This window comes from Balaenoptera acutorostrata, chromosome 16, assembly GCF_949987535.1.
Source record: "Balaenoptera acutorostrata chromosome 16, mBalAcu1.1, whole genome shotgun sequence".
In the NCBI taxonomy this organism is placed as follows: domain Eukaryota; kingdom Metazoa; phylum Chordata; class Mammalia; order Artiodactyla; family Balaenopteridae; genus Balaenoptera; species Balaenoptera acutorostrata.
Window position 1 is genome coordinate 66,293,753 of NC_080079.1, and position 27,509 is coordinate 66,321,261.

Consider the following 27,509-nt stretch of genomic DNA (forward strand, 5'->3'; position numbering starts at 1 on the left):
CTGCTAGCATCCCAAGGCTGACTTTGTTCATTTTTAAGGAGTCGGAAGAGCTTTTTGATTATAAGTCTAGGAGTTGAGACTTGTTTCAAATAAAATTTATCAAATAATGCTGTAAGGTAGATGCTAATTAAACCATGTGCCATTAATTAGGGTATTGCATCAGTGGAATATATGATGCATTAACCAAGGGAAGTGGAAACAGCATTGAATACATGGCTTTAAAAAATCAGGTCTTGCCAGGTACTTGATTACTTAAAATGACCACGTACCCTCCTTTTTAAGGTATGGACTACCTAACTTCTTTTTCCATTTTGTGCATATATGGAATGATGTCACTGTTCCTTATTTTTATAACATCTGTGGATGGGATTTTACAGGTAATTTTTCTAGTGCAAACAAGATATACAGGGGCAGAGGGGTTTTCTTGTTTTTAGATTCAAAAGTTTGCTGGGGAGGAAGGCAAGCGACCTGAGAGCAGGAAACTGCCAGTCAAGATTTATTCATTACATCTTTGTAAGGGGTGTGTTCCTGCCCTCTTGAATAGTAGGTTTCTGGGTCAGCCTCAGAAAGTTCATACCAAATGTGATCTAGAGTCATTTTTTGTCCACTCCTTGTGTTTAGACACAGGATTACAGCACATGAGTTCAAAGTGCTGGTCCTTTGTCAAATCTTCATATGTCAAGTTAGTTATTCTTAGGCAGGGTTAAAGGAGGGGAAAAGGCAGGGCCTAAGGCTCCTGGCCTAGAATGGTTGAAATATTAGCTTTGAAACGTTTGGTGATGCACCAGTTGCTACAACCAGAACTTTCATTGTCAAAGTACTGTTCTGGTGAGACTGATTGATAGATATAAATTGAATGAAGAAATGTAGTATGAGAAGAAAGCATCTAATAGAGCCCTCAAAGCTGTACAAAAGCTGCAAAACTTTAAAATTTTATACCTTAAACCATGTAAGTTAACAGAAAAAAGTCAAATGACAATTTTAATAGACTTTTAAAACAGTGTACAAGTATAAAACACTGGTTTTGTATTTCAAAAGTTGGAGGAAGATATCCAGTCATTAAACAGTCTACAAAACATATGCCAGTAGATTACATAAAAGACTATGTACAATATAAAAAGAGCTGAAAACAGTCTTCACTGTAAAAATAAGTTAAAACAAATTTTTCAATTTAAAATATCATCTATAGCACAAACACAGATCATGCAAATGGCAAACTAAATATACTGCATTCTTTAGTGTAGTCAAATAAATTCAGATTGAGACATCTTTCAGGTAGGGAAATGGCCATTCAATAAAATTCTTTTCTCTGGCAGTAACGGTCCTAGCTGGGTATTTTATGCTTAAAGAACAGCTATATTTCAAACCCTTTTTGTTAAGTTGTAATAAATACTAAAGCAACACAGGAATACTTTATTTGAAAGCAATGTTGGAAAGGTCTGCAAAATAAATTCTTACTGTGCAATTTTATAAAGTATGAACTTTTTTGAAAGGCTAGAAGCTTCTGCAGCTGAAAAAGTTGATCTCTAGTTTTAAGGCAGGCTAAGCTTTTAAATATGTTATAAGAACTAGTTTAATTAACTATTCTGCTATTACAAGTTACACCACGCTCATCTCCATAATACTAGGCTAGTAGTTTGGTGTTTATTACACCAAATCCTCCCAACAGGAAACATGTACTTACTGGCTTTGAAACCGTAATCAGGGGGTCTGCTGCTCTCATTAATGGAGGGGGGGGGGGAGGCAACAGTCCAAAATACTACACTCTCCCCCCAGTTGAAGTACCATTATTATTGATTCATAAAGGCTTTGCAAATTCACATCTTGGCAGTTTAATACTTATGGAAAGGATCAATGCAAGCTCTACCACCGTAATTGATAGGTATATTTAAACAACAATGGCAAATATTCTCAAAACTAAGGGGACCCAGGCAGGCACTACTATTGTTTCTAAAGCAATTGAAACATTTCCAAAGCATTTATTTGTTTTTTAGGTTAGTTTTATGAGCCAATATAGACATTACTACATGTCCACAGGAAGTACAAAAGCCATCTTCATTTGAACAAATACAATATTCCGGAAACTGTTAGCACCAAGTCTCACTTTAAAAAGCAAAGACAACTGAGTGCTCTCCCACATATTGTTGACTTCCTTCTACTCAGATTGCATGTCATGAGATATTTTTTAAAGTTAGCTGCCACAAGTTTTGGAAAATGCCAGTGTTTGAAAATAGGTAATTGTGCTAATAATCAAAAGTTTAGCGGAACAGAGAATGAGGATTTCAAACCATTCAGTGCTACAAAGAAAAGTGTGAAAATACCATTCTTTGGTCTAGATTAGCTGTTCCCTTTACATTAATTTAACATTCCAATGGCTTTTTGAAAAATTTAAAATGTTGAACCTCACTAGGCAAAAACAAAATTATATATACATATGGATGTATCATACAAATGAACCTTTAAAAAGAAAGTCTTGTCCAACAGCTGATTAAAGATACTTAGGTACCTTTCTTTTTTAAAAAAAGAGTTAGTGTTCGAGTGTATAAGCACAGAAATAAGTAAGTTAAAAATTACCCATGGGGAAAAAAACCTGTTTTACCAGTCTATAAATATTATACCTTTCTGGTGTCCTTGCTCTATTGAGTTCACAAGTAAACATTCAACTTGACATGCTCAAGATCCTAATGCTGGTGGAACAATTCCTGTACCTGGACAAATACTACATTATGATTTGTTCGATGGATAGTTAATGCTTGTTGCTTCCTGTTTCATAGATGTAGCTTCATTAACTGCCTCTTGATCACCTCCATCAGCTCCAAATCCAGTTCCTCCAGCTCTCTCATTAACATCAGCATCATCTTCCAAACCATTGTAAAATTCTTCAATCTCACTTTCATCCTCCATAGGTTCTTCTAAACTTGGACTCTGGCATGTTCCACTATCACTGTTACTGCCACAAGAACTAGAGGATAAGACATCATCTTCAGAGTCTGAATATACCTCAGCACCATGGAAAATATAACGGTTTGGTGGTAAAAACAGATATTGATTACCTGAAATACAGTAATAAGAGAGAAGTGGGTTATTTCCAGTTTTCTAAGACTTGGTCTGAGTGGGCTGTCTGGAATAAAGTGTGTAGGTTCTAGCCTTCTACCTGAGTATCATTACTAGAGGCTATTACTGTAGTTTCTCAAGAACAAGCTATAGAATCACTCAGTCCTGCATGAAAATCTTAGTTCTGCCACTCATCAACTTTGTAAATTGGGAGAGTTATCTCTGTGCCTCAATTTTGTCATCTGGATATGAAATAATTTTCACAACCCTATGAGGCAAGTATGAAAAAAATGTAGACAGCCATGTTCAATGAAACTCACTTAACCAACTCCTTTGAACAGATTTGATGAGATGAAATGCCACCACCCACCCTCTGAATCAATCTATTTTTACAAGAGTCCTATCACGTTAAAGTGTGAGAAGCACTGATATAGCGCTGGCCTTTTAAGCTTTCTTTCCCAACGCCCTCCCAAATTAGCATTTGCAATATAAGATTTGACCTCCGGTGGTAAGAAGCATTCCCTGCTTTTGTTTACATTTTGATGTAAGTGAATGGGTAGGAACCTTAAACATTAATGATGAAATATTTTATACCCTTATATTCACAAGCACCAAGTACCTTCTGACTTAAGTCTGTTATCACACGGTGTTATATTTATTGCGCCATATCCCAGACTGATTCACAAAACCCTAACTGCATAGTTTATCTGGAGTGACATACCATCTACCAAACATACCTGAGTTTCTCTTCAAAATGACTTTCAAGCTTTTTTATACCCCATCATGACCCAGTTCTCACCTATTATGTGTTGCAGCATGGAAACCACTTATTTCATTGTGTTTCAGTGACTGGAGAAAGAAAACCCCACCTGGTGCTTCTTATTAGGGCCATCTCCTTTGAATCACATCCCCTCACAGTCTTTTAAAGGGTCCCAGCACATGGCTCTCCTGCCCTTTCCTATCTATAGGTTAGGCCATGTTTATAAAAAGAACACTTCAGGGACTTCCCTGGCAGTCCAGTGGTTAAATTAAGAGTCTGCGCTCTCAATGCAGGGGGCCTGGGTTCTATCCCTGCTGGGGGAACTAAGATGCTGCATGCGGTGCGGAGCAGCCAAAATAATCAATCAATCAATCAATCAATCAATCTTTCTGCTCTGGCCCCCCTGAAGAACTGAATCATTTATTTCTCAGTGGAAGTACCCTATACCTGTCTGTTTCTGCCCTCTTGGCAACCCTCAAGACATTTACATTTTACTTCCTATATGCTCCAACTTCCTCCTTTTCAGCTTCTTCTACATGCTCCAACTTCCTCCCTTTCAGCCTCGACCTCACAACAAACAGTGGCAAACTAAAATAAGTGAGTAAAGTCCAGCTGTTGTTTGGTTTTAACCGCTAAAAATGTTAAGTTTTACACTCTTTACATCAGTTATCTTTTCAAATGCTCACAATGCTAGGAGAGAGAAGTAGATCTGACAACTCAGTCTAATTCCAAAGCCTGTACCTTTAAAGGTCTAAATTGGTAGAATAAAACCAAAGTGTAATACCAGTTTCAGAGTTTTGTATGTTTGACCCATCTGTCAAAAAGACAGCCAGAGGGCTTCCCTGGTGGCGCAGTGGTTGAGAATCTGCCTGCCAATGCAGGGGACACGGGTTCGAGCCCTGGTCTGGGAAGATCCCACATGCCGCGGAGCAACTGGGCCCGTGAGCCACAACGACTGAGCCTGAGCGTCTGGAGCCTCTGCTCCGCAACAAGAGAGGCCGCGATAGTGACAGGCCCGCGCACCGCGATGAAGAGTGGCCCCCACTCGCCGCAACTGGAGAGGGCCCTCACACAGAAACGAAGACCCAACACAGTCAAAAATAAACATAATAAATAAATAATAAATTTAAAAAAAATTAAAAAAAAAAAAAAAAGACAGCCAGAGAATGCTGCCAGTGCCTAGGCAGACTTTGTATATGATAGAGACTTACCGTACCTGACTAAATCAACAGTAATTTCTCTACTTCTGACTCTTGCCACATTTGAAAGCGTAAGTATTCTTCTATGCTCTTTCTAGTTTTCCCCACAGAAGACTTCCCCTAATTACAGTTCAAGATCCAGTCAGAACTTAGGTTTTTTAGAAAGCCTTCAATAACCTAGTGCCCTCCAAGTAGCATAAACCTTTTAAAATATCACCTATTTTTGTAATGATATACACAAATATCAGTAGCTTGATCGGTGTCTCCAGAACTTGCTGTATGGAAAATGCCCAAAGGCTTATTCGACTGAACTAAAATTTATTCAGAGCAAATGATTACAACACTTAATACATTTGTCTCAAATTTCTTGTCAGTTTTCACCATGTATATAGTAAGTGGAATGGGACTTAATGTTTTAAGCTGTACAAAGTTGTTGCATCTAAGAGCACAAGTTTCTGTCTGATTAATACTTGGTCATAAGTGGTTTCAAAAAGTAGAAAGTGATTTCACTTATGTTAATACTTATGGATAGGGACTTCCCTGGTGTCGCAGAGGTTAAGAATCCGCCTGCCAATGCAGGGGACACGGGTTCGAGCCCTGGTTCGGGAAGATCCCACATGCTGCAGAACAACTAAGCCCGTGTGCCACAATTACTGAGCCTGCGCTCTAAAATTCAGCTCACAAGCCACAACTACTGAGCCCTAGTGCTGCAACTACTGAAGGCCGTGCGCCTAGAGCCCGTGCTCCGCAACAAGAGAAGCCACCGCAATGAGAAGTCCGCGCACTGCAATGAAGAGAAGCCCCCGCTCGCCACAACTAGAGAAAGCCTGTGCACAGCAACAAAGACCCAATGCAGCCAAAATTAGTTATTTTTTTTAAAAACTAATTGATAAAAAGACTTCCCATGTGTCAAAACAGGGTAGATGGTATTTCTGATACTCAGTGGCGAAGAACCAGCTGTTTTCTAGATCTGAAACAACACGACCTAATGGTTAAGAGAACCCAGAATCCACCTGGTTCTTCCACACCCTAGTCGTTACCTTGCCTGGGGTACTTAACCTCCATGGTCCTCGGTTTCCCACCTGTACCAGAGTAGTAATAGTTCCTGCCTCACGATACTAAAATCAGAAAATGAAAAGTCACTGACAAATATTTCATTAGAATAATTATAACCTTCAAAATGTTTCAACAGCCTTTCTTACCATCAAGCCGTTTACTAATCTGCTCCTTTGCGAGTCTAGCTGGCCAGCATTTTCTCACTGTTTCAGCAACTGAAGTTCTTTCATTTTTCTCCCCAGTATTGGAGGCAACATTCTTCAAATCCGGACTCTCCAACTGTTCATTAATACTTTCAATGCTCCTAGCAGAAGTCTGTACTTCCTGTGATTTTTCTTCGACACAGTTTTTTGATTCAGACACATCTGGATCATCACCATTACTCTTTGTTTCTTGGTCTAAAAGAGTGACAATCACTGAAGAATCTGCTGGTGAGGTTCCTTCTGGTGAACTCGAGCCTTCTGAAATATTGAGGGGTGTGGGTGGCAACTCTGACAAATGAGCCAATTCTTTTTGTGTTCGTGGAGGTTTTTCAGTAATTTCTGAAAGCTTTACAGGGTTGCAGCAAAGTTTGGCGTATTCACCACCTAACCTGTGACACAATTCATTAATAATGACATCACAGTCTCCAAGAAGCTCTACATCAAAATGCAGGTGAGGCAAAGGTTCCCTATTAATTAATATTTGAGGCACTTCATGGGGTATGGAACCTAAGAATAGGGTGAAAAAAGTAAGAATTAGAGAAAGGAAGGGAGGTACACTAATAAAACCAAAAGAAATGCATTATGTAAAAATCTAACAGAATTCCCTGGCGGTCCAGCGGTTAGGACTGCGCTTTCGTTGCCACAGCCAGGGTTCTATCCCTGGTCAGGGAACCAAGATCCTGCAAGACGTGAGGCATGGCCAAAAAAAAAAAAATCTAACATGCTCCCAATACCAAAGAAGACATCCAACTGTAGTATTCAACCAAGCTATTACATACCATCAAACTATCAAGTAAACAGATGAGCAGCAAAATTTCAGGTTCTGCTCCTGTCACCTGGTTACCTCTGGGTAATCACCTCAGACTTTTTATTCTGTATTCAATTTCCTTGTCTGTATAATGGGGTAATAACAGTACTTCTCCACAAGCTTGCAGTGAGCACTGAGTTAATATGCAGAGAAGAGTTCTTGGCGCAGTATAGGTAATAGTTATCTACTAAAATGGCTTCTGATATGTGAAAATTCATACCAGTCTGTTCTCCACTATTATGTACCAGTCTGTTCTCCACTATTATGTACCAATGTCTTACATTTTTTAAAAAGTACCTTTGCCTATCACCAACACATTTTACTACCCCACAGGAAACTTGGAAGAAGTTCTCTGCCTCACATTTAAATAGAAAAAAATAACTCGCAAATAAGCTTATACATTAAATTTTCTTTCTTTTTTTTAGTTACAAATTGTCCTATAATCTACTTTAATAGAATTTCACAGCTACTTGGGGAAGGCTGAGTTAAACTGCTAGAGCCACTACATGTGGGCTAGGAAAAAGATGCAGCATTGGGAGAGTTTAACTCTGTTTCTTCCAGCAGTTTGCTCTAGCTATCTGTTTGCTGGTATGGGGGTCCAATTTTAATTCTCCAGTTCAGGGTTTAATATACTCTCCTCTCCTCCTTCCCTCACTTTTATGGCACCAATAATGCTACTGAATTAGTCCCTCTATCTTCCTCCCCCTTGCTTGCTCACTAGAGGGAGAAAAAAGGTAGTATGGGAGCATGGATTAAAGAAATATTCTTGAGAATAATAGGGACTTAAATTGTTTTTGAGCATTTTTATACACATGAACACCCTTGTGGGTAGAGCTGATCCACATAAAATGATTGACAAGTCATGACTGTTATTCTTACAAAAACAAACCAATCATTGTGAGCCCCAAAATTCTATCTTACATGAGTATGTTACACATGTATCAAGCTATACATCCGAACTTACTGGACCAAAAGTCAATTACATTTGAAAGATTAACTACTCGAATTAAGACTAAAAATACAGATTATTTTTAATATGTTTCCTCAGTATATGTAAAATTAGCTCATGCTAACTCCAGCCACATTAAAGCACATTCCACTGAAAAGTTTAAGTTGAACTGTTTCCCTTTGTTATTACTTCTGTTTTGAAAGCCCTCTTCCCCCACTGAAATGTCAGATTAACCAATCTTCCTGAGCAAGAATATGTCACCTAAAAAAATTAAAGTTTGGCTCTTCACCACTCTTTAACAAAAAACAGAATAAGATAATTGGGGTCTACTCTACAGACCCACAACCCATGGCAAAATATATAGAAATGGTTCTCTAAAAAAAAATCATCACCCACTTACTCGGAATTAGTGCTACTGGTCTTACTTTCAGGGAAGACCCAATAACAATGAGAAGATCAACTTCATCTTTGTCATACTTCATGGCTCTATGAAACTGTTCTGGTAAATTTTCACCAAAAAAGACAATCTCTGGTTTCATGATAGCAAGTGGTTCATCAGCTGGGCACCTAGGACATCGAGGAACCACCTGCATGTTCCAGATTTTAGTTGAGGTGGGAAAGAGAAGGGCAAGCCTGAGTTAGAAAGAGTCAACATTTCCACACTTCCCAAGAATTCATTTCAAAATTATCAAAGAAAACAGAAAAGCTGTGGATAAATTGCAGGGAAAACTGGATAAAACCTAAACATCAACGATCAATGACCCGTTAGTTTATTAACATACAATGAAATAAAATTTTGCTATTATCTGTGTATGCTGCTATTATGATATCTGTATAGACCTACATTTGATATTCAAGAGTCCATTATATATTAAGAAGAAAAAGCAGCATGTGTATGTATGTACACAGATGAGACTTAACTTTTAAAAAATAAAAGTTTGTAAAATACGATTCCATTTTAATATGCTATCTTCTCATAATTATATGATCAACTATATATGCAGCTAAACATACAGAATTTATTTCTGGGTGGTTTTCATTCTCTGCCATATTTTCCTGTATTTTTTGGTCAGTGAGCGTACATGAACTATTTTTTACAAAATGAATCTGACAGGCACTTTTAAAAAGGGTGAGTAAGGAGAAAAACTAATGTTAAGTGACACCACACTTAATGATCTGGGTTTTTATTTTAGGCTTATATATTAGGTAGTCAACTTCATAATCAAGAGATTATGGAGCAATGTTTTTAACTTAAGGTTTTGAAAAGTTTTTGTGTATTTCTCTGGAATTCCCAATGGTAACTAACATTTGTTTTCCTGGATGTTTCTGTACCACATAAATACTTCCAGAAAAAAAGGACTGAGGTAAAAGAAACAGATCAGAGACATGCACAATTCCTAAGATATGGGTGATAAATTACCTGATTAAAAATATCTCCTCGTACAGCTTCACAGTCAACTTTATATTTACAAATCAGGCAAGATGCTGTTGCAAAGGAACCTAAAAACAACCAACAAATATATGCTTTATTAAAGAAATTTTCCCATTTCTTAAATAACGGTTATAATGTAAGCTTGACAACAGAAAAGCTAGCGACTTTAAAATTTTTAAGAGACTCCATGAGAGAGATGCTGATATAATGATGCTTCCTAAAGCTACTCTTTTAATAAAATATACCAACTCCTCCAGGACTAAAACTGCAGACTTGGAAGGTTACAACTGTATTACCTTAGCTTAACAGCTGTGTTTCAAAAACAGTTTAGATACATAAGAATATGGTCTATTCATACTTGTTTTAGATTTAGTCTTCAAATTTCTAAAGCCTGTCCGTCTGAACTACTCAGCAGTTCCTTTGGTTTCCTAAAGATGCCATGTTTTTTTCATCCATAGCCAATATTACTTTTGTAATCAAAAAAGGTTATTTAAAAGAATTTAATGTTACATAATTGCTGCATCTTTTGAAATCCAAAAGCACATTAATATCTGACATTTTGTACAATTAAGTGTCAAGGCCAATATTTCTGGTTTCATATTTTTGCAATCTACTTTCCTTATCTACAATTGATCAGATAACATGGTTAAACAATAAGGCTTAATCTCCATTCCTGGATGGCAGCCTTTTTTCTAATCCTAACTTTTCCTACAAAACTAACTAATATGTAACAGAAAAAGCAATCCTTAAGTTTACTAACCATGACACTGAATTATCCTTTGGATTCCTGCAACCTGTTCCAGTGTATCTATGTTCTGAGTATAGTTGCGAAGTAGTTTTCCTTCCTTATCTGACAAGGCTATGAATTTGTGACAAAGAGATGGTTGGAATTGTCCAGGATATATTTCCTAGATAACGCAAAAAGCAGAAAAAAGATTATGTGTTAACAAACGTCACAGGTTTAGGTTTAACAACAACAACAAAAAAAACTACCAATGATAATTAAAAAACAATACATGAGCATCTCAAAGCATCTAGATGGATGCCACACACACTTACGAAAGGACTGTTGCTGTCATATGTGTAAAACTCAGCAATTAGTGAACATGGCCTCTGGATAAAGTCGACCCGCAAACATCTCTTATAAATGCTAATTGATATTTTAATAAAAGTCAGAAGAAATACATACCTTAATATATATCTAATTTTTGTTGGCTGCAAATGATTTTTTTTTGTAAGGAAAAAGGGAAAAAGTTTAAATTGAAATTAAAGATATCAAAGATATGGTGACTTCTTTTTTAAAACTAAAAAAGGCACTGTCAACATAATATTAAAAAAATTTTTGATTCATCATTTATTATAAATATCAACCTGTTGGAAGTTTAAAGCTGAAGTTTTAATTCCTTACCAAAATTGTTTTCCTTCCACTGCACAGGCACATACTGGTATAGTATAGAGTTGCTCATGAATGCTGAGTTGCTGGATTTTGTGTGTGTGTTTTTCCCCCCAAATAATGCTTCAATGCTGTTTCTTCTTTAAAAACAAAGAATTCAGATATACACATGGCAAAAAGATCAGAGAAAAAGTATCAATTTTGGTCCTCTCAACTTTTGACAGTGTTTTCATTAAACTTCATTTAGTAAGTGACTATGGCAAAGGAAGTTTCTTCTCTTTTTTCTTTGAAGTAGTTCTGCCTGCTTCCTTACCATTCATTACAGCCTCTAACCTATTACAATGCTAGCAAAAAACAAGATACAACCGTATGTCCATCAACAGAGGACTGGTTGCTAGAAATATGGTACATCCGTAATAGTGGAGTATGCAGCCATTAAAATGAATGAGGAAGGTCTAGATACACTGACCTGGAAGATGGCCCATGACATATGTGAAAAAAAATCAAGCTAGTCACCACTGTGTATAGCTTCGTTTTTGTTGTTTTGTTATTAAGCAAAAATGGGAAGTTTATGCAAAGTATATAGATACATTCATTTAAGCATCAATTCAGGAAGGATACAAACAATCTATAAAACGGGTGGGGGGGTAGGGGACTTCACTTCTGACATTATACAAAAAAGTTTGACAGTAAGATTCTAGATGACTACTTCTAACCTACTTAATATTTCAAGTTTAGAAAAAACTATCTACCGGGATACCTTTTAAGTAAAAATAATACGCATATCTCATTATAAAGACTATCACATCCATGTCCATATGCTGCTGAAAATGTTATATAAAACCCAAGCATTCTGCCTCTCATTCAAATTTTTATCATAAAGTTCATGAACTTTGCAATTTAAGAAAGACAATGCATATAGAAAGAAGTAACAAGTGAAGAGTTTATTAAAGCTAATGTTTATAGAAAATTGAAAGCCACATTATGTTTTGGACCATTAGGTTGTGCTCTCTATTAACCACTGTTTTCTCCCCAGGTTGCTTTGTTCTAATACATTTACATTTAGAGGATTAAACACCAGCACCTTGCACCTGAAATAATGGGGAAAAAATTACTCTGAAAGGACTGTTTTTTAATAGAAATTACTCCTCAATCAGGCTCTTACTTAACAAGGAAAGTTTGCTAAAAACTAATTGACTGGAGATACAACTTTCAGATAAAATATAGATTAATTCTTCATGTTGAAACTGTGACACGCTAGTTCTAAGCAAGACAGGCCATCCCAAATCTGAACCTCCTTAAGTGCCATTAAGGAACCAATCATGTGGGCTGGACCATTATAATTGCCACAGGGATCCATTTAGAATAGAGTGGAAGCACAGCTGGGACCAAAGGCTCAAATACTATTAAAATGACAGGCTGCTTTCACAGCAGTGTCCAGAAACATGCGAACAATCCAGTAATTGGCCATAGGCAACCAATGTGACCAAAACTAAAGCTTAGAACTATCTGCCACAGTAAGCTTTCATGTAGAAATAATGGTTTTTCTCCAGAGATGCTCTTTGCTTGCTTGCTTGCTTCTCAAAATTTCTAGCAATATGAATGAGATTCCAGTCAAAAACAGGGGTGTTAACTGCAGCCCCTCAAAACTAAAAGGACTCACCAAAGTTTGAGATGCCACTATTTACTAGGTAGTAGGTAGAGCTGTTAAGAAACTAGAATTTACATTCTCCATGCTGTCAAAAAAATAAGTGAAACTAATTGATCCTGGTAAGGAAAATCCTCATAATCCCTGGTCTTGTTTCATTCATTCCACAACACCATAGACTACTCAAAATCTTACCTAATCAATACTTGCAAATTAAAGTTAAGTCACCTGACAAATTTAACTACTTTTTTCCTGTTAACCTCTGGCTTCCCCAAGGAACTCAAGCTTCAGCAAACTTTTTCCACACTGGGACACCAGATAGCAAATATTTAAGGCTTTGCGGGCCATTCAGTCTCTGTCCTTACGGTCTATGTGGCAACCACTCAAGTCTTCTATTGTAGTACATACGCAGCCACAGGCAATCGGCCAATGAATGAGCATAGCTGTGTTCCAGTGAAACTTTATTTACAATCACTGATGTTAGAATTTCATATAACGTTCATATGATGTGAAGTATTATTCTTTTGATTTTTTTCCCCATCCATTTAAAAATTTTAGTTCACAGCTGTACAAAAAAACGCAGCGGGCCACATTTCGACTGAGGCTGTAATTTGCCGGCCCCTGTACTAATCTAACACAAGAGAATTTCAATTAGTCAAGCATTCGTTACTACTTAATGTAATTAACAGGCATAACAGGAGCACTTTATGATAATGCTGTAGACTGGGCTGAGGACTGGGTTTTTACATTTTCAAGGACTGTAAAGGAAAAGAACACAGTATGACAGAGTTCCCATGTGGTCCACAAAGCAGGTTACATTTACTCCCTGGCCCTTTACAGAAAAAGGTCTGCTGACCCTCCTGTAGACATATATCCCCCATCTTGCAGATGAAAAAACCAAAGCACAGAAGTAACGCCAAAAGTCACAAGAGCTAGCAAGTAGCAGAACTATCATTCAAACCCAGTTTTGATGCCAAAGTGCAGCTCTTAACCACTATGCAATTTCTGATCCCTCAACCTCATGTTTCCTATTTTTCTTTTAGGCTAAATACCATTTCTATTAGGTATTGCAAATCAGTCCACTAAAACTAATCTAGTAAGTATATTTCACATTGCACATCCTTCACGGGATTAGTGGAGACTGGAATTCCAATCACCCTCTAATGTAAAAACACTCTTCAAGAATACATGTTCTCAGGGACTTCCCTGGTGGCCGGTGGTTAAGACTCCATGCTCCCAATGCAGGGGGCCCTAGTTTGATCCCTGGTCAGGGAACTAGATCTCACATGCATGCTGCAGCTAAGAGTTCACATGCCACAACTAAGGAGCTGGTGAGCCGCAACTAAGGAGCCCGCCTGCTGCAACTAAGACCAGGCGCAACTAAATAAATAAATATATATAAAAAACAAACAAAAAAACCCCACACATGTTCTCGGGAATTCCCTGGCAGTCCTGTGGTTAAGGACTTGGTGCTTTCACTGCCATGCCCTGGGACCAATCCCTGGTCAGGGAACTAAGATCCACAAGCTGCAGGTTGCGGCCAAAAAAAAGCACCTTCTCACAAATCAGTATGAGGAAGAAAAGCATCTCAATGGAAAAAAAAAATAGCTAAGAACAGACAGGCAACTCAAGGATATACACATGGCAAGTAGTAAGAAGCACTCATCTACACTAGTAAACAAAAACAGAACACTAATGAGAAGATGCTAATTTTTTATTTATTACACTGATAGTTTTAACTGCCTTAAAAACTCTAGATATCCACTAATAGGAGACTGATTATATATATTGTGGTACAACTATCAAACAGTACTATGCAGCCTTTTCTTTAAAATGAGGTATATCTAAGTGCCGCCATGAAACTATTTCCAAGGATATTAAATGGGAAAAAAGCAGTGTAGAGAAAAGGGTACGTGATTCTGTCGGTAATCATTTTTAAAGTATTATTAGAAACTTACAATACCTCTCCCCCCTACACACACACAAACAGGTTTACTCTTTTTTTTTCCTAGAAGGAAACCCAATGAAACATTTTACCATGGTAACCTTTGAGAAAGAGATTAGAGGTAGGGAAGACTGAAGAGAGAGGCCAACTATCGTTTGTTGTGTACTGTTTCAATTTCTTTATAAAACCATATACACAACATACACACCAACACACACACCCACACACACACACTTTCTAAAAAATACATTAATACTAATAACGTATCACGGGAGGCTTTTTTTGTGGGGGAGAGGGCATGGGCATGCTAAATCAGTTTTCTCATACACTTCTACACTTCTGATGGGAGTATATATTATTCACCTTTCCAGGCAGCAATAAGGTAAAACAAATCAGGACCCTTAGCAGTTTTGCTTTCAGAAATTTATCCTAAGAACATTATAAACATACCAAAAAGGACAATCAGAGCAATACCTTTTTAATAACAGAAAGCAGGAAACATCCAAAAGGAACACTTGCAGGATTAGTTACAGTAGACCACTTGATGAACACTATGACCATTATCAAGTATTCAAGCATCTGAAAGTTTATTAAACAGAAATACTACAAATCCAAAGCAGTAGGTAAAGGAGCCCATTTTTATAATATACACCCAAATATAATACTCTACTTATATGTAATCCACCTACACAAGTCAGTATTAACATACTGTCTTCAAGTGAACGGGACTGTGGCCTTTTTTGGGGGTGGGGGTGTGCGCTTTTTTTGATTTTTAAGTAATGAGCTGGTTTTGAGATTTCTTAGCTTTATAACTACATAATCTGGTATATCTGCACATTATCAATAAAGTGACAATTTACTGAATAAATATGTTTTTGGAAGTTCACATTTCTCCCTCTACTTTTTCTTGAATTTTATCACTTTAAGGGAAAGAACATTCACTGTATTCAATATGGGGGAGCAACTACACTCTCTGAACACAGTCCTTTAAAGAAAACAAAAAAAAGTTATTTTATACAGCCTCGGTTTCACCTTCACTGACTCTTAAACCACTCATTTTTATCAGCACCAGTGAATTTAGACTCCTCAGAACCATGACCACAACCTCATTATCAATTTAAAGCCTTATTATGCAAGAGGACAACAGTTCAGAACAAGAATATATAGCTTTAATGTTGGCCTTAATTGTCCTTGTGTAGAAGAATTCAAAGCAGTACTAAAGCTAGGCGCACTTAACATGCTGGTGTGCTCAAACGGGGAGCAATCTTGCAGGAGACATTTGGCAACATCTGGACACATTTTTGATTGTCAAGACTGGGGTGGGGGACTAATGGCATTTAAAGGGAGGAGGCCATTGGTTGCTGCTAAATATCCTACGGTGCACAGGACGGCTACTCACAGCAAAGAATTATCCATCCCCAAGAGTCAACAGGTTGAGAAACTGCTCTGATGAACCAGCTACCTCTTTCACACACCTCTCCGTTACTTTTGAGTTTCCAGTCTAGATGAAATCTGTTTCTTCTCAGTTGTATACAATCCGTGGCTTGATACATCTGTAGAAACTTTCCTTCCAAAATGCCTAAATTCACAATATTTCCCGTTTTCATGGCTTTCTATTAAATTTATTTTCTCTCAAAAGGAACCCTCCTACACTGTTGGTCGGAATGTAAATTGGTACAGCCACTATGGAGAACAGTATGGAGGTTCCTTAAAAAACTAAAAATAGAACTACCATATGACCCAGCAATCCCACTCCTGGGCATATATCCAGAGAAAACTATACTTCAAAAAGATACATGCAACCCGAATGTTCATTGCAGCACTACTTACAATAGCCAAAACATGGAAGCAACCTAAATGTCCATCAACAGATGACTGGATAAAGATGTAAATATGTACAGTGGAATATTACTCAGCCATAAAAAAGAATGAAATAATGCCATTTGCGGCAACATAGATGGAACTAGAGATTATCATACTAAGTGAAGTAAGCCAGACAATGACAAATATATCACTTACATTAAAAAAAAAAAAAGGAGAGATACAAATGAACTTATTTACAAAACAGAAAGAGACCCACAGACATAGAAAAAAATCTATGGTTACCAAAGGGGAAAGGGGAGGGGGGGATAAATCAGGAGTTTGGGATTAACATATACACACTCCTATATATAAAATAGATAACCAATGAGGACCTACTGTACAGCACAGGGAACTATACTCAATATTTTATAATAACCTATAAGGGAAAGAATTCAAAAAAGAATAGATACATATATATGTATAACTGAATCACTGTGCTGTACACCTGAAACTAACACAACATTGTAAATCAACTATACTTCAATTAAAAAAAATTCATTTTCTCTCATAACTAGCAAAGTAACCATCTTTTAATTAACCTTCTTAGTACAGACACTGGAAGAAAACTTTAGGTTATGACTATTTTACTCATGTATTCTTTTTGGAATCCAGTAAAATATTACAATATTTACATACCCTCCCCATCCTTCATTTTTAAATACTATCCTTTATTCTTTGTCCTTACTTATTTATCCTTCAGCTTTTTCCTACTCATTTTTAGACCCAAATTAACTCAGTCTCTCTTACCTATTATTATTTATTTTAAGTGCTATTTCACCAACTAGGTACTTTCCTTTTGGCAGTTCCTAATATAAGAATTGAAGTACAATGATCCTATATGAGTGGCAGTTATAAGATTATTTATTTAGCTCCTACCATAACTTAAACTTTCATAAAGAAGTGAAACATGCTGCCCCTCCAACTTTTTCTTCTCCTAGGTACTATGAAATCTGTACACTGTAACACATTAACACTGTGCCATTTTTACTCCAATTCAGATATTTTATTTTCTCTTACGCACTGTCTAGATTTCTATCATGTGTATTTTTATAATTTGTCTTTGTAAGAATAATTCTTAATTGCTTCTATAGATTCTTACATGTCAAAACCAGTTTAAGCTAAAACTGAATACCCATTATATACATTAGACAACTAAGGTTACAATCTTTCTCACCTTGCTATTTGTATTCTCAGTTACCACATTTTCCCCAAGTGTCAGGCAATTTAGTATATACTGAAGTGATGGGGAAAAAGCTGAAAAGTTAGTTTGAGCATGTTTTTTGTTTCCTCTCAGAACAGAGAATTTACAGCAAAAACCTTGTGAGCATTACATAAATGCACTAGTGAATCAAGCTCTTATAATCAGATGCAAGATCAAAGTAAATTCTAGTTACTTGATGCCTTTCTTAAAGTGCTAATTTCTGGGGAATTCCCTGGCAGTCCAGTGGTTAGGACTCCGCACTCCCACTGCAGACTGCAGGAGGCACGGGTTCAATCCCTGGTCTGGGAACTAAGATCCCACATGCCATGCAGCGTGGCCAGAAAAAAAAAGTGTTAATTTCTGATAACTAGAGCCAGTGTCCTAGGTCCAATTCAAGAAACCAGTAACTAAGTGATATTTCACTGGTCTTCAAAGTCATGCAGTAGAACCCCTAGCACCAGTATGTTAAAAACAGTGAATCTTCATGGATTCATATTCTTGTAACAAAGGAAAAGAGACACTCTACATTATTTGTTCCATTTAGTGTGAACCAGCTGTCTGTTCTAAAGGCTAGATATAGATGACCATCATCACTGCTGATACATGAAGTTCAAAATTTTTTATAAGTTTCAAGTTGATTACTGGAAAAATTCAAATTTCTTAGTAGCCTGCAAAATTTTCAAATTTAGTTTTCAGTTCTAGCAAGTAAATCATATCCAAGAAAATCTAATGTAATTTCCCCATTTTACTCTAATTCCCATTTATAAGCACACTTGCACAAAACAAAATTATTTCTTTAGATAGTCCATCAATTTAAGCTAATACCATGTATTCTGAATTGGCAGAGCTTTTCTTATAGTTATGTAAATAGACCACATGATTTGAAAGTAGCTGAGGTTATCCTTTAATGGAAATTCAGGTCCACTTCACTTCTATGCTCATTAAAAAATAATCACTAATACAAAAGACCCTTTCAAATATACTAAAGTTTAGCAACAACAATTTTACAATTTCTTTCCATAAAGCTAAACTATAGAAAAAAGACTTCTAAAGTAAAATTTCTTGGGACTTCCCGGGTGGTCCAAAGGCTAAAGACTCCACGCTCCCAATGCAGGGGACCTGGGTTCAATCCCTGGTCAGGAAACTAGATCCCGCATGCCGCAACTACAAGATCCCACGTGCCGCAACTACAAGATCCCACCCGGCACACCCAAATAAATAAATAAATTTAAAAAAAAAAAAAAAAAGATAAAATTTCTTGGGTATGGTATAATGCGTAGTTATCCCTCCATATCTGCAGGTTCCACATCCTTGGATTCAACCAACTGTAGATTGAAAATATTCAGAGAAAAAGAATTCCAGAAAATTCCAAAAACCAAAACTTATATTTGCTGCACCAGCGACTATTAACATCATACAAGCATACCTCAGAGACATCATGAGTTTGGTTCCAGACCATAGCAGTAAAGTGAATTATCCCAGTAAAGTCAGTCAAATGAATTTTTTGGTTTCCCTGTACATATAAAGTTATTTTTATACTATATGGTAATCTATTAAGTATGCAATAGCATTATGTCTCAAAAAAAAGTACATACCTTAATTAAAAATACTTTATTGCTAAAAAATGCTAACCATCATCTAAGTCCTCAGCAGTAACAAAGATCACTGATCCCAGATCACAGTAACAAATAATGAAAAAGTCTGAAATACTGTGAATGACCAAAATGTGACACAGAGACACAAAGTGAGCAAATGCTGTTGGAAAAATGGCGCCTACAGACTCGCTTGATCACAATCCCTCAAATTTGTAAAAACAAAAAAAGCCCACAGAATCTGTGAAGGGCAATAAAGTGAAGCAAAATAAAACAAGGTATGCCTATACTAGGTATTATAAGTAATCTAGAGGTGATTTAAAGTATACAGGGAGGGGACTTCCCTGATGGTCCAGTGGTTAAGAATCCACCTTCCAATGCAGGGGATGTTCAATCCCTGGTCAGGGAACTAAGATTCCACATGCCGCAGAGCAACTGAGCCCGCGCTCCTCAATTAGAGAAGCCCCTCACGCCTCAGCGAAGATCCAGCAACTAAGACCAGATGCAGCCAAAAATAAAATAAAATTAAAAAAAAAAAAGTATACAGGGAGGATGTGCATAGGTTATATGCAAATACTATGCCATTTTATATGAGGGACTAGAGCATCCTCAGATTTTGGTATCTGAGGGATCCTGGAACTAATCCCCCTCAGATACCAAGGGAAGACTGTAACATCAAACTTTAAACTCCAGAGCAGAGCTGCCAAATAAAAACATAATATGAATCATATACACAATTCAAATTTTCTAGTAACCACATTAACAATGTGAAATCTTCCTCATTTATAACCCAATATCAAAGTATTATTATTTACACATATAATCATTATTTATATATATACAATATATAATAAAATTTATATTTTGCATGTTTTCTATACTAGGTTTCCAAAATCTGGTATGTCTTCCACACTTACATAACATCTCAGAACACTTATGCACTCAACAGCCCCACGTGGCAAATGGCTTCTGAACTGAACAGAGCAGCACTAAAGACGCTAGAGCATAACAGACCAACCTTGACTCAAATGCAATCTAAGACTCTTCTCCACCTCTAATCACAAATTTCTCAGGCACATCCTCAGGTGTTAAAACCTAGCTACTATAAAACATACCAAAGGCAGATGTTATGATCTTTATGATCCATAAAAAATATTCAAAATCAAAACAGTGATGTTACTTTTATGTGATCTACTAACCTCTAAAAAAGTCTGGACAATGTAAAGGCCATTACTGAAGTGCAAATTTGAAAAATATGCAATAGCCTCTTCTTTGAAAATAAGCTCAATCCTAAAATGAAGAAAAGCAAATGACAGTCCCTTCTGGGAAGGGAATTCTGACTAAAATGACTTTATTTCAGTGATTTTACTCCACCACAGTACTAATAGTCAATTTACTAGACTGCCATTCAAAATAATTTTTCATGAGAGAAGGACAAAGAAACAACTAGAAGAGTTTGTAGTACCTTTGCAAACTTGAAGAATGGTCTTGGATCTTTTCTGAAATATTCAATGTCAAACATTGCTTGAGGATCTGGAAGGTCTGGAAAGTCTACTGCAAGGCGAGCATAAATACCATCTCTTGACCTGAAGTCAGGTATTCCACAAGAAACAGAAACCTGAAATACGCATGGCATAATTTGTACAATTAAATCTTCTACTGCTACCTTAATAATTATTAGTCCTCTTATCACACAATTAGGGAAGAGTTGAAAAATATTTTTAGTTTGAAACTTCTTTTGGGGAATGGAGATAATGCCCTACTTTAATTTCTAATAGAAATAAAACACTCAAAAGACCAGTATAATTAAATCCATCACATATTCCATTCATAATGGGGTAAAGAATTTTAAGTCAGGCTAACTTTAAACCTTTATAAGCATTTAACCAACAAATTAAAACAATTCCAACTTGATTGAGAACGAAGTAAACCATTCCAAATTATTTTAACTAGAAAGCAGGCAAGAATTTCTATTACAGTCAAGTATTTCCAAAGAAATCCCTCTTCTAGGTTAGAGTGCTACTACTTCAAGAACGCTAAATTTCTTTATTTTCCTTAAAAAACTATGTTGTACAATATTTCAATTTTTAAGAATAGATTTAAACACTATGCTTTTTCTACAAATAAACCTTGACATTACAAATAGGGACTTCAGAAGTTATCCTTTTGTTTCACAATTTTGTCAGCGTTTACTCCACTTTAGTCTCAGAGCAAAACAAACTTGCCTAAATCACATCGGGGAGCAATGCGTAACTATTCTTTCTGATCATTTAAGATTAAATAACACCCTCCCTTAACCAAAAGGTCAGAAAGCAGGACTGATTTTTCTCCAACAGCTGTCCTGGTCGCTACCATGTAACATATTCTGTATTCAACACACAATATGAAATAGCCTAAGTAACTAGTTATTTGAGACCTAAAGTGGAACAAATGAAAAATCTCAACCCACCACAATCATATCACCTTAATTTAAAATGGAGGAGAGGTAGGAATCTGTTACCTTTCCAACACTGCGTTACTTGCGAACACATATTAGGTTCCCGGTTTCCCCATGAAGATCAAACAAATAACCAATTTCTCTATCAGACCCTGACACACTTTAATGCAAGCTAAATTCCCTGCATCTCCTTAGAAGTTGTGGTATAATGTAGGTAAAACTCTTGCCTTAATTCCACTTACCTACTGTGCCAGGAAACAGAAGTGAATCCTTTTTAAGGTTATTGAGAGGTTTTTAAAAAACTGAACCAATGTAGTAATTGCTCCTGCACTCACTTTTTAGCAGTTTCCAAACACAAATGCCCATCATCATGTAAGGATAAATTTTTCTACACCAGAAAAATGTTTCTGAATTGGACAAGGCTTAAAACATACACCACCCCCATACTAGTGCTTTATACATCTTACATACCCCAGCTCCAGTTAGAACTATTATTTTTTTGCACTCTTGCAGTAATTTCACAGCATCTTCAATTGTATTAATATCTTTTCTTTTTTTCCTTTTTGGTGGTTCTGAAAGGATGTTAATAACAATCTGCCACAGTGTCATATCATCCAATTCAGGTGGAGGAATTGTTTCTGGCAGTAAATCTTTAAGAATCGTTCGAGGATCTGTGCCAATCATGAGATGTTGCTGAACAAAAGTATATGGACCTATATCAAGAGGGAGAAGAACTAGATCAGATCCACTTCCAAGTAATTGAAAATCTCATTTATTTTTTGAAGTAACAAATTAGCAATGCTTCACGCTGTTTTGCAGAGTAAAAAAATGCACTATAAAGGTGTTTCATTCACAGCATCTTCAGATCTAATGCTCTATCCCAAAGAGATTAGGGAGATCAGGAGTTGAGCCTGCCCCTAGAGCTATAAAATACCAAGTATGTATTTTAAGAGTCAAACTAATTAACTACTAGAATTAAATTTGTACGGTTAAAATCTAGAAAAATGCAACATAAACATAACAGAAGTATGTACAAAAGGGTTCTACAAATCAACACAGGAAAGATCTTACCAGTACCGAAAGCCCACACTACTTATCATTAAAGACATAAAGAAAAAAAGAAAAGGAAATCTATACTTTACTATCTTTAAAATTTTTCCAGTAATAATCTTCAAGTTAATCTTAACCAGTCTCCCAAAATGATACATACAATGCTGATGTTCTGAGCTCTAAGTCTTTACCCTGAAATTTCTTAGATCAGTTCCTAGCTTGAGAAAACCAAAAATACAGTAAATATAAACACTAAAAAGGAACTAATCATTACTATGTTTAAGCAGTCAAGGCATTTTTGAAAAGAAACAGCACATTAAGAGAAAGAACATTTTGAGATGGTCATGTTACTACCTTGGTAAAAAAATCTGATACTGTGCTCTACTTCAAAATATTTCTCATTTCACCAAAATACTTAATAAATATTTACTGAGGACAAACTATGTGCCAGGCACTTTTCTAGGCACTGACAAAACAGTCTACAAATCAGTCAGAAATCCCTGCCCCCGTGGGACTTATATGCTAGTACAGGAAACCAGCAATAAAAAAGTTACATACAGAGATTATTTAAAAACAAAAACAAAACAAAGCACTAGACTTTCCCTAAAACCAAGATGACATTAAATCTCATCAAACACCTAAGAACCTCATCACCAGGCTACAAGGGGACAGAGAAATATATTTTTTGTTGACATAAAAAGAGAATACTGAGGGGGCTTCCCTGGTGGCGCAGTGGTTGAGAATCTGCCTGCCAATGCAGGGGACACGGGTTCGAGCCCTGGTCTGGGAAGATCCCACATGCCGCGGAGCATCTGGGAAGATCCCACATGCCGCGGAGCAACTGGGCCCGTGAGCCACAATTACTGAGCCTGCGCGTCTGGAGCCTGTGCTGCGCAACAAGAGAGGCCGCGATAGTGAGAGGCCCGCGCACCGCGATGAAGAGTGGCCCCCGCTTGCCACAACTAGAGAAAGCCCTCGCACAGAAACGAAGACCCAACGGAGCCATAAATAAATAAAATAAAATAAAATAAAATAAAATAAAATAAAATAAAAAAGAGAATACTGAAAAAGATAGCTCTTAAACTGTGAAACCATACCTATCCGTGGTCTTGGAGTCCAGTCACTAGAACTCGCATGTGAGGCTCTATCATCCTCATCACTTTCACACGAATGGAAACCGTTGGTGATGATTTCATCACCAAACAGAAGGTTATCTGCAAAAGAAACCAAAAGGAACTCAAGGTTTCTGAAACAATCTGCATCTAAAATTATGAAGATCTATAATTATGATACAACAATTTTCAATGAATAAAGCACTTAACATTCATACTGCCTGTGTAAAGAATGCCTACTGGATCAATCTGCACCGTTCACAGGAACAGTATATCCTCATCTTTAGGGATTCTGCTCGGAATCTAAGTTTCAGTTCATCAAAATCTAGAAAGAAATTACGTCTACTTAATCAAAACACAAAAAGTAGTAACCTAGTTAGACTGAATTTATCCATCACAAATAATAGTTCATAAAACTTATCAAATAAAAATTTACCCAAAAAAGTCGTGCAAATATAACCATGGCAACTTGCACTTCTCTTATATAACACTAAACCTACAAAAATACCTTTGCATTATTCGTTTCCCTTATTAAACTATGTTTCTTGAAAACAGGGGTTGTTTTTCTAATCCAATCCCTAATGCACACGTTGTTGCCTTTTGATATGATCAAATGGTCCACTGATTGGATTTATTTATACAAATAATAAAGACGCACATCTATCCGGATAGAAACTCTGAAACACTCAAGGATGACAAGACATATACAACTATCACATCTGCTTTACTATCCCAGAAAAATGTCAATTCGTGTTTCAGGGTTACATATACACACACAAGAAGATATTTAATCTAAAAACCATTATAAGAACATGATTAGAGGAAAAATACTACTCAAAGTACTCTAAAACTACTATTACTCTCTCATGCCCACTATTAGTTGCACCACAGAAGGGTAACGTCTTTAGAAGCAACTACACTCTTTAAAATTTAAAACAAGTTAAAAAATAAAGGCCCTCCAAAAAAAAAAACCAAACACACACAAATTGCACAGGTGTCAGTTAGCAAAGGCAACTGCAAAAGGTTGGTGGTGCAAGGGACAGTCAAAAAGTTTCAGGTTTAAGTGTGCGGGGGGTGGGAGGGTGGGCTGAGAAGCAAAAGACATTTAACAAAAGCAATACGTTAAAAGAGTAGGAGGAGAGAGAAACTTTTTTTTAAAACCAGCTGCGAGGCTAGCCCGCCCCGCGGCTGCGCAAAGCGCGAGGCCACTGGGGCGCGCCGCGGGCCGAGGGAAGAGGGAGGGAGGGAGGGAGGGAGTCCTCGGGCCGCTCCGGCAGCCGGGCCCGCAGCCTCGGAGGCGCGCAGCTAAGGAGGGCCCTAGCGGGGAGGGGGACGCCGCAAAGCCAGCCCCGAGCCCCCAACCCGCCCGACACTCCCCCACCCCAGGAGGGGCCCCGGGAGGAGGAGGGGGGGATGCGCAGTCCCGGCCCGCCCGCGCCCTGCGCACCTCGGTACCCAATAGCCGCCGCCGCCTCTTCCTCCTCCTCGCCCTCGTCGTCGTCGTCGTCGTAGAAGTCGTCGGCCCGCGGCGCCTCCCGGGATAGGCCCTGTAAGCCCGTCCCATTGTCTCCTTCTCCGGCCGCCGCCGCCTGGGCCTCCCGCCACAGCGCCGCCGCCGCCGGGCAGCCGCCGGCCGCCACCGGCAGCTCACGCTCGGGGGCCGCCCCGCCGGGCTCGCCCGGGCTCCGCCCGACGCCAGGGCCGTCTCTCCGCGGCCTCTTGCGGAGCGGCTCCCCGGCAGGCGGCGAGGGGGCCTCCCTCTCAGCCGTCACTGCCGAGGGGGAGCCGCCGGGCTGAAAGGCGAGCGCCGCCTCGTCCGCCATCTTTCAACTGCCTCTCTGGCCCTCCTCCCTCGCCTCCTCTCCTCCCGCTCGACTCGCGGCACTGGCGCCCCCGCGGCTCCGGCTGCGGGAGATTTAAACCCCGTCACGTGACCCGCCCCTTTTCGCCCCCGCCCTCCCGCCGCTCCCGCCACCCACGCGGGCCGGACCACAACACGGCGGGTCACGTGGCAGGCGGAGGCGGTGTGGGCCGGGAGGAAACGCGGCCAGGGCTGCTACGGCCCCACCCCTCGGAGGCAGGCGAGTCTTGCAGCCAAACTTGTCTTTCAAACTGTTGTCAAATCACTGCTGCCTGGTTGGGTCAAGTTTTGTTTCGTACTGCGAGTTTCCGCTTTTGCCTGAAGTGCACACCTTGCTCGCCTTACTTTGTCTTTTCTGGATTTACGCTAAGGGTTAAAACTTAGTTCCTGAAAGGCGATCAGGAATGAAGCTGGCCAAGGCTCAGCTTCCTGAAATACGCTAGGTAGTCGGTCTATCTGTTAACGGTTATCAGTAGACGCAAAAGGACACAGTTAACTCTTCAACCTCCTCACCCCATTCTGACAACTCCTCTTTGCCTTCTTTTTTCTCTTTGCTTCTCTCCTCCTGAGCCGGTTGCTTTTTCTCCCTCTCTCCATCCCTTGTAGGGTGGTGTAGGTTGTCAAATCCTGAAAGGCGTGTGTCAGCCCTGGAAAGACCTTTGACGGGAGTGGGAGGGTGATCAGCCTATCTGCTTTCTGGCCCCAGCTTGGCTCCAAATGTGGGATTTACCTTCTCTGGGCTTCATGAAATGAGTATACAGGGTCAAGTGGGGCGTTATGAGGAGAACTGGACTGAGCATGACTTGGCCCCTGTAAGCATCTGGATTTGGGTTAGAATTTGAGGTCCTTCCCTTCTAGCGTGAGCAATTTATTTAGCTTTTCTAAACCCAATGTCTTCATCTCTAAAATGCTAATACCTATTTTGTAGGGTTGTGATGAGAATTAAAAAGATAGCCAGATGTAAAGTGAGGGGTACATAATAGCTAAAAAATATTAGTTACTTTCCTACTTGAAGCCCCTCTACTTTCCACTTTTCCTGAAATTTCCAGGACTCTGTCACTACACATCTAGCCTTAAGCAAGGACCCATATAGTACCTGGCAGATCCAGAGCCAAACTTGGCAGGCATCTCTGCCTCTGGACATGGCACTTCTATCCACTTAAGGGACCTCTGTGAGTTTACAGTATATCAGTCCTTAAGCTTAAAGTGGGTTCTGTCTATACCATGCCAATTACTGTTTGAACTTAAGAAACCAACTTACGGTGTTTCTTCCTTTAAAAAAAAAAAAAGTTCTAATTTTGAAAATGTAACTCTGGGGTCCCATCTAAAGCCAAAAGCCTTTGTACCTCAAATTAAACTGAGAATCTCTCCTTACAACTGGTTGCTTCATTTCTGAAAGTGATGATCTCCTTCTTCCTAGAAGGCTTGAAATCATTGAAGTGTTCCTTCAGATTGATGCCCTCTACTGAATCAGTCAGCAAATCCTGTTGTCTTTTCTTCCCTCCTACATTCTTTCCAGTTCCTAACTACATAGGCACCTCACCCTTCCTGGCTGACATACTTGGCCCTGTTTTCTCCCTACTTCATCTATCTTATCTCACAAAATATTTCATAAATTGATTCTCAGCTATGTTGGTAGGATGTAATATATAAGAGAGTCAGTATCCTATCAAAATAGAAAGAGAATTACCAGATTTTTTGAAAAAGACATTTGTAAGCTTATGGACATCCTATTATTTCATTCATTCATTTATATATGTTGTGCATCAAAGACACTTGATGGTGTTTATTAAATGCTGTGTGATCACTGTGATTACTAGTGTACTGAAAGGTCAGATGGGGCACACATGGCCAGTAGGATAAATGAGAGACAGAAATTGTATTCCAAAACAAAATGAACCCTCCTAACTAGAGTTATGGCCTTACCAGTAGTTGAAAACTACTTG

General features: G+C 38.3%; 1 protein-coding gene across 2 annotated transcripts; it reads right to left on the minus strand.

The window, feature by feature from the left end:
• Positions 1-968: 968 nt before the first annotated feature.
• On the minus strand, positions 969-25,606 carry SIRT1 (sirtuin 1). Of its 2 annotated transcripts, XM_057531097.1 has the most exons (9): positions 25,150-25,606; positions 23,688-23,804; positions 22,012-22,253; positions 20,569-20,721; positions 10,222-10,369; positions 9,450-9,529; positions 8,430-8,616; positions 6,216-6,779; positions 969-3,053 (listed from the first exon to the last, which is right to left on the minus strand). In XM_057531097.1, exons 1-9 carry the CDS (start codon positions 25,523-25,525, stop codon positions 2,725-2,727), a joined length of 2,196 nt encoding a protein of 731 aa, XP_057387080.1. In that variant the 5' UTR covers positions 25,526-25,606; the 3' UTR covers positions 969-2,724. The 2 variants fall into 2 exon arrangements, with proteins under 2 accessions (XP_057387080.1, XP_007167875.1); XM_007167813.2 differs by lacking the exons at positions 22,012-22,253; positions 23,688-23,804; positions 25,150-25,606 and adding an exon at positions 10,870-10,994 and having other exon boundaries at positions 20,569-20,706.
• Between the last annotated feature and the right edge of the window lie 1,903 nt (positions 25,607-27,509).

Excerpts from the sequence above, each read along its gene's own strand:
- SIRT1 (XM_057531097.1), bottom strand. The coding sequence starts at position 25,525 with ATGGCGGACGAGGCGGCGCTCGCCTTTCAGCCCGGCGGCTCCCCCTCG. Across the intron at positions 20,722-22,011 it reads TAGTTCTAACTGGAGCTGGG|GTTTCTGTTTCTTGTGGAAT; the intron begins GTATGTAAGATG and ends TGCGTATTTCAG. Across the intron at positions 9,530-10,221 it reads AAGGATAATTCAGTGTCATG|GTTCCTTTGCAACAGCATCT; the intron begins GTTAGTAAACTT and ends GGTTGTTTTTAG.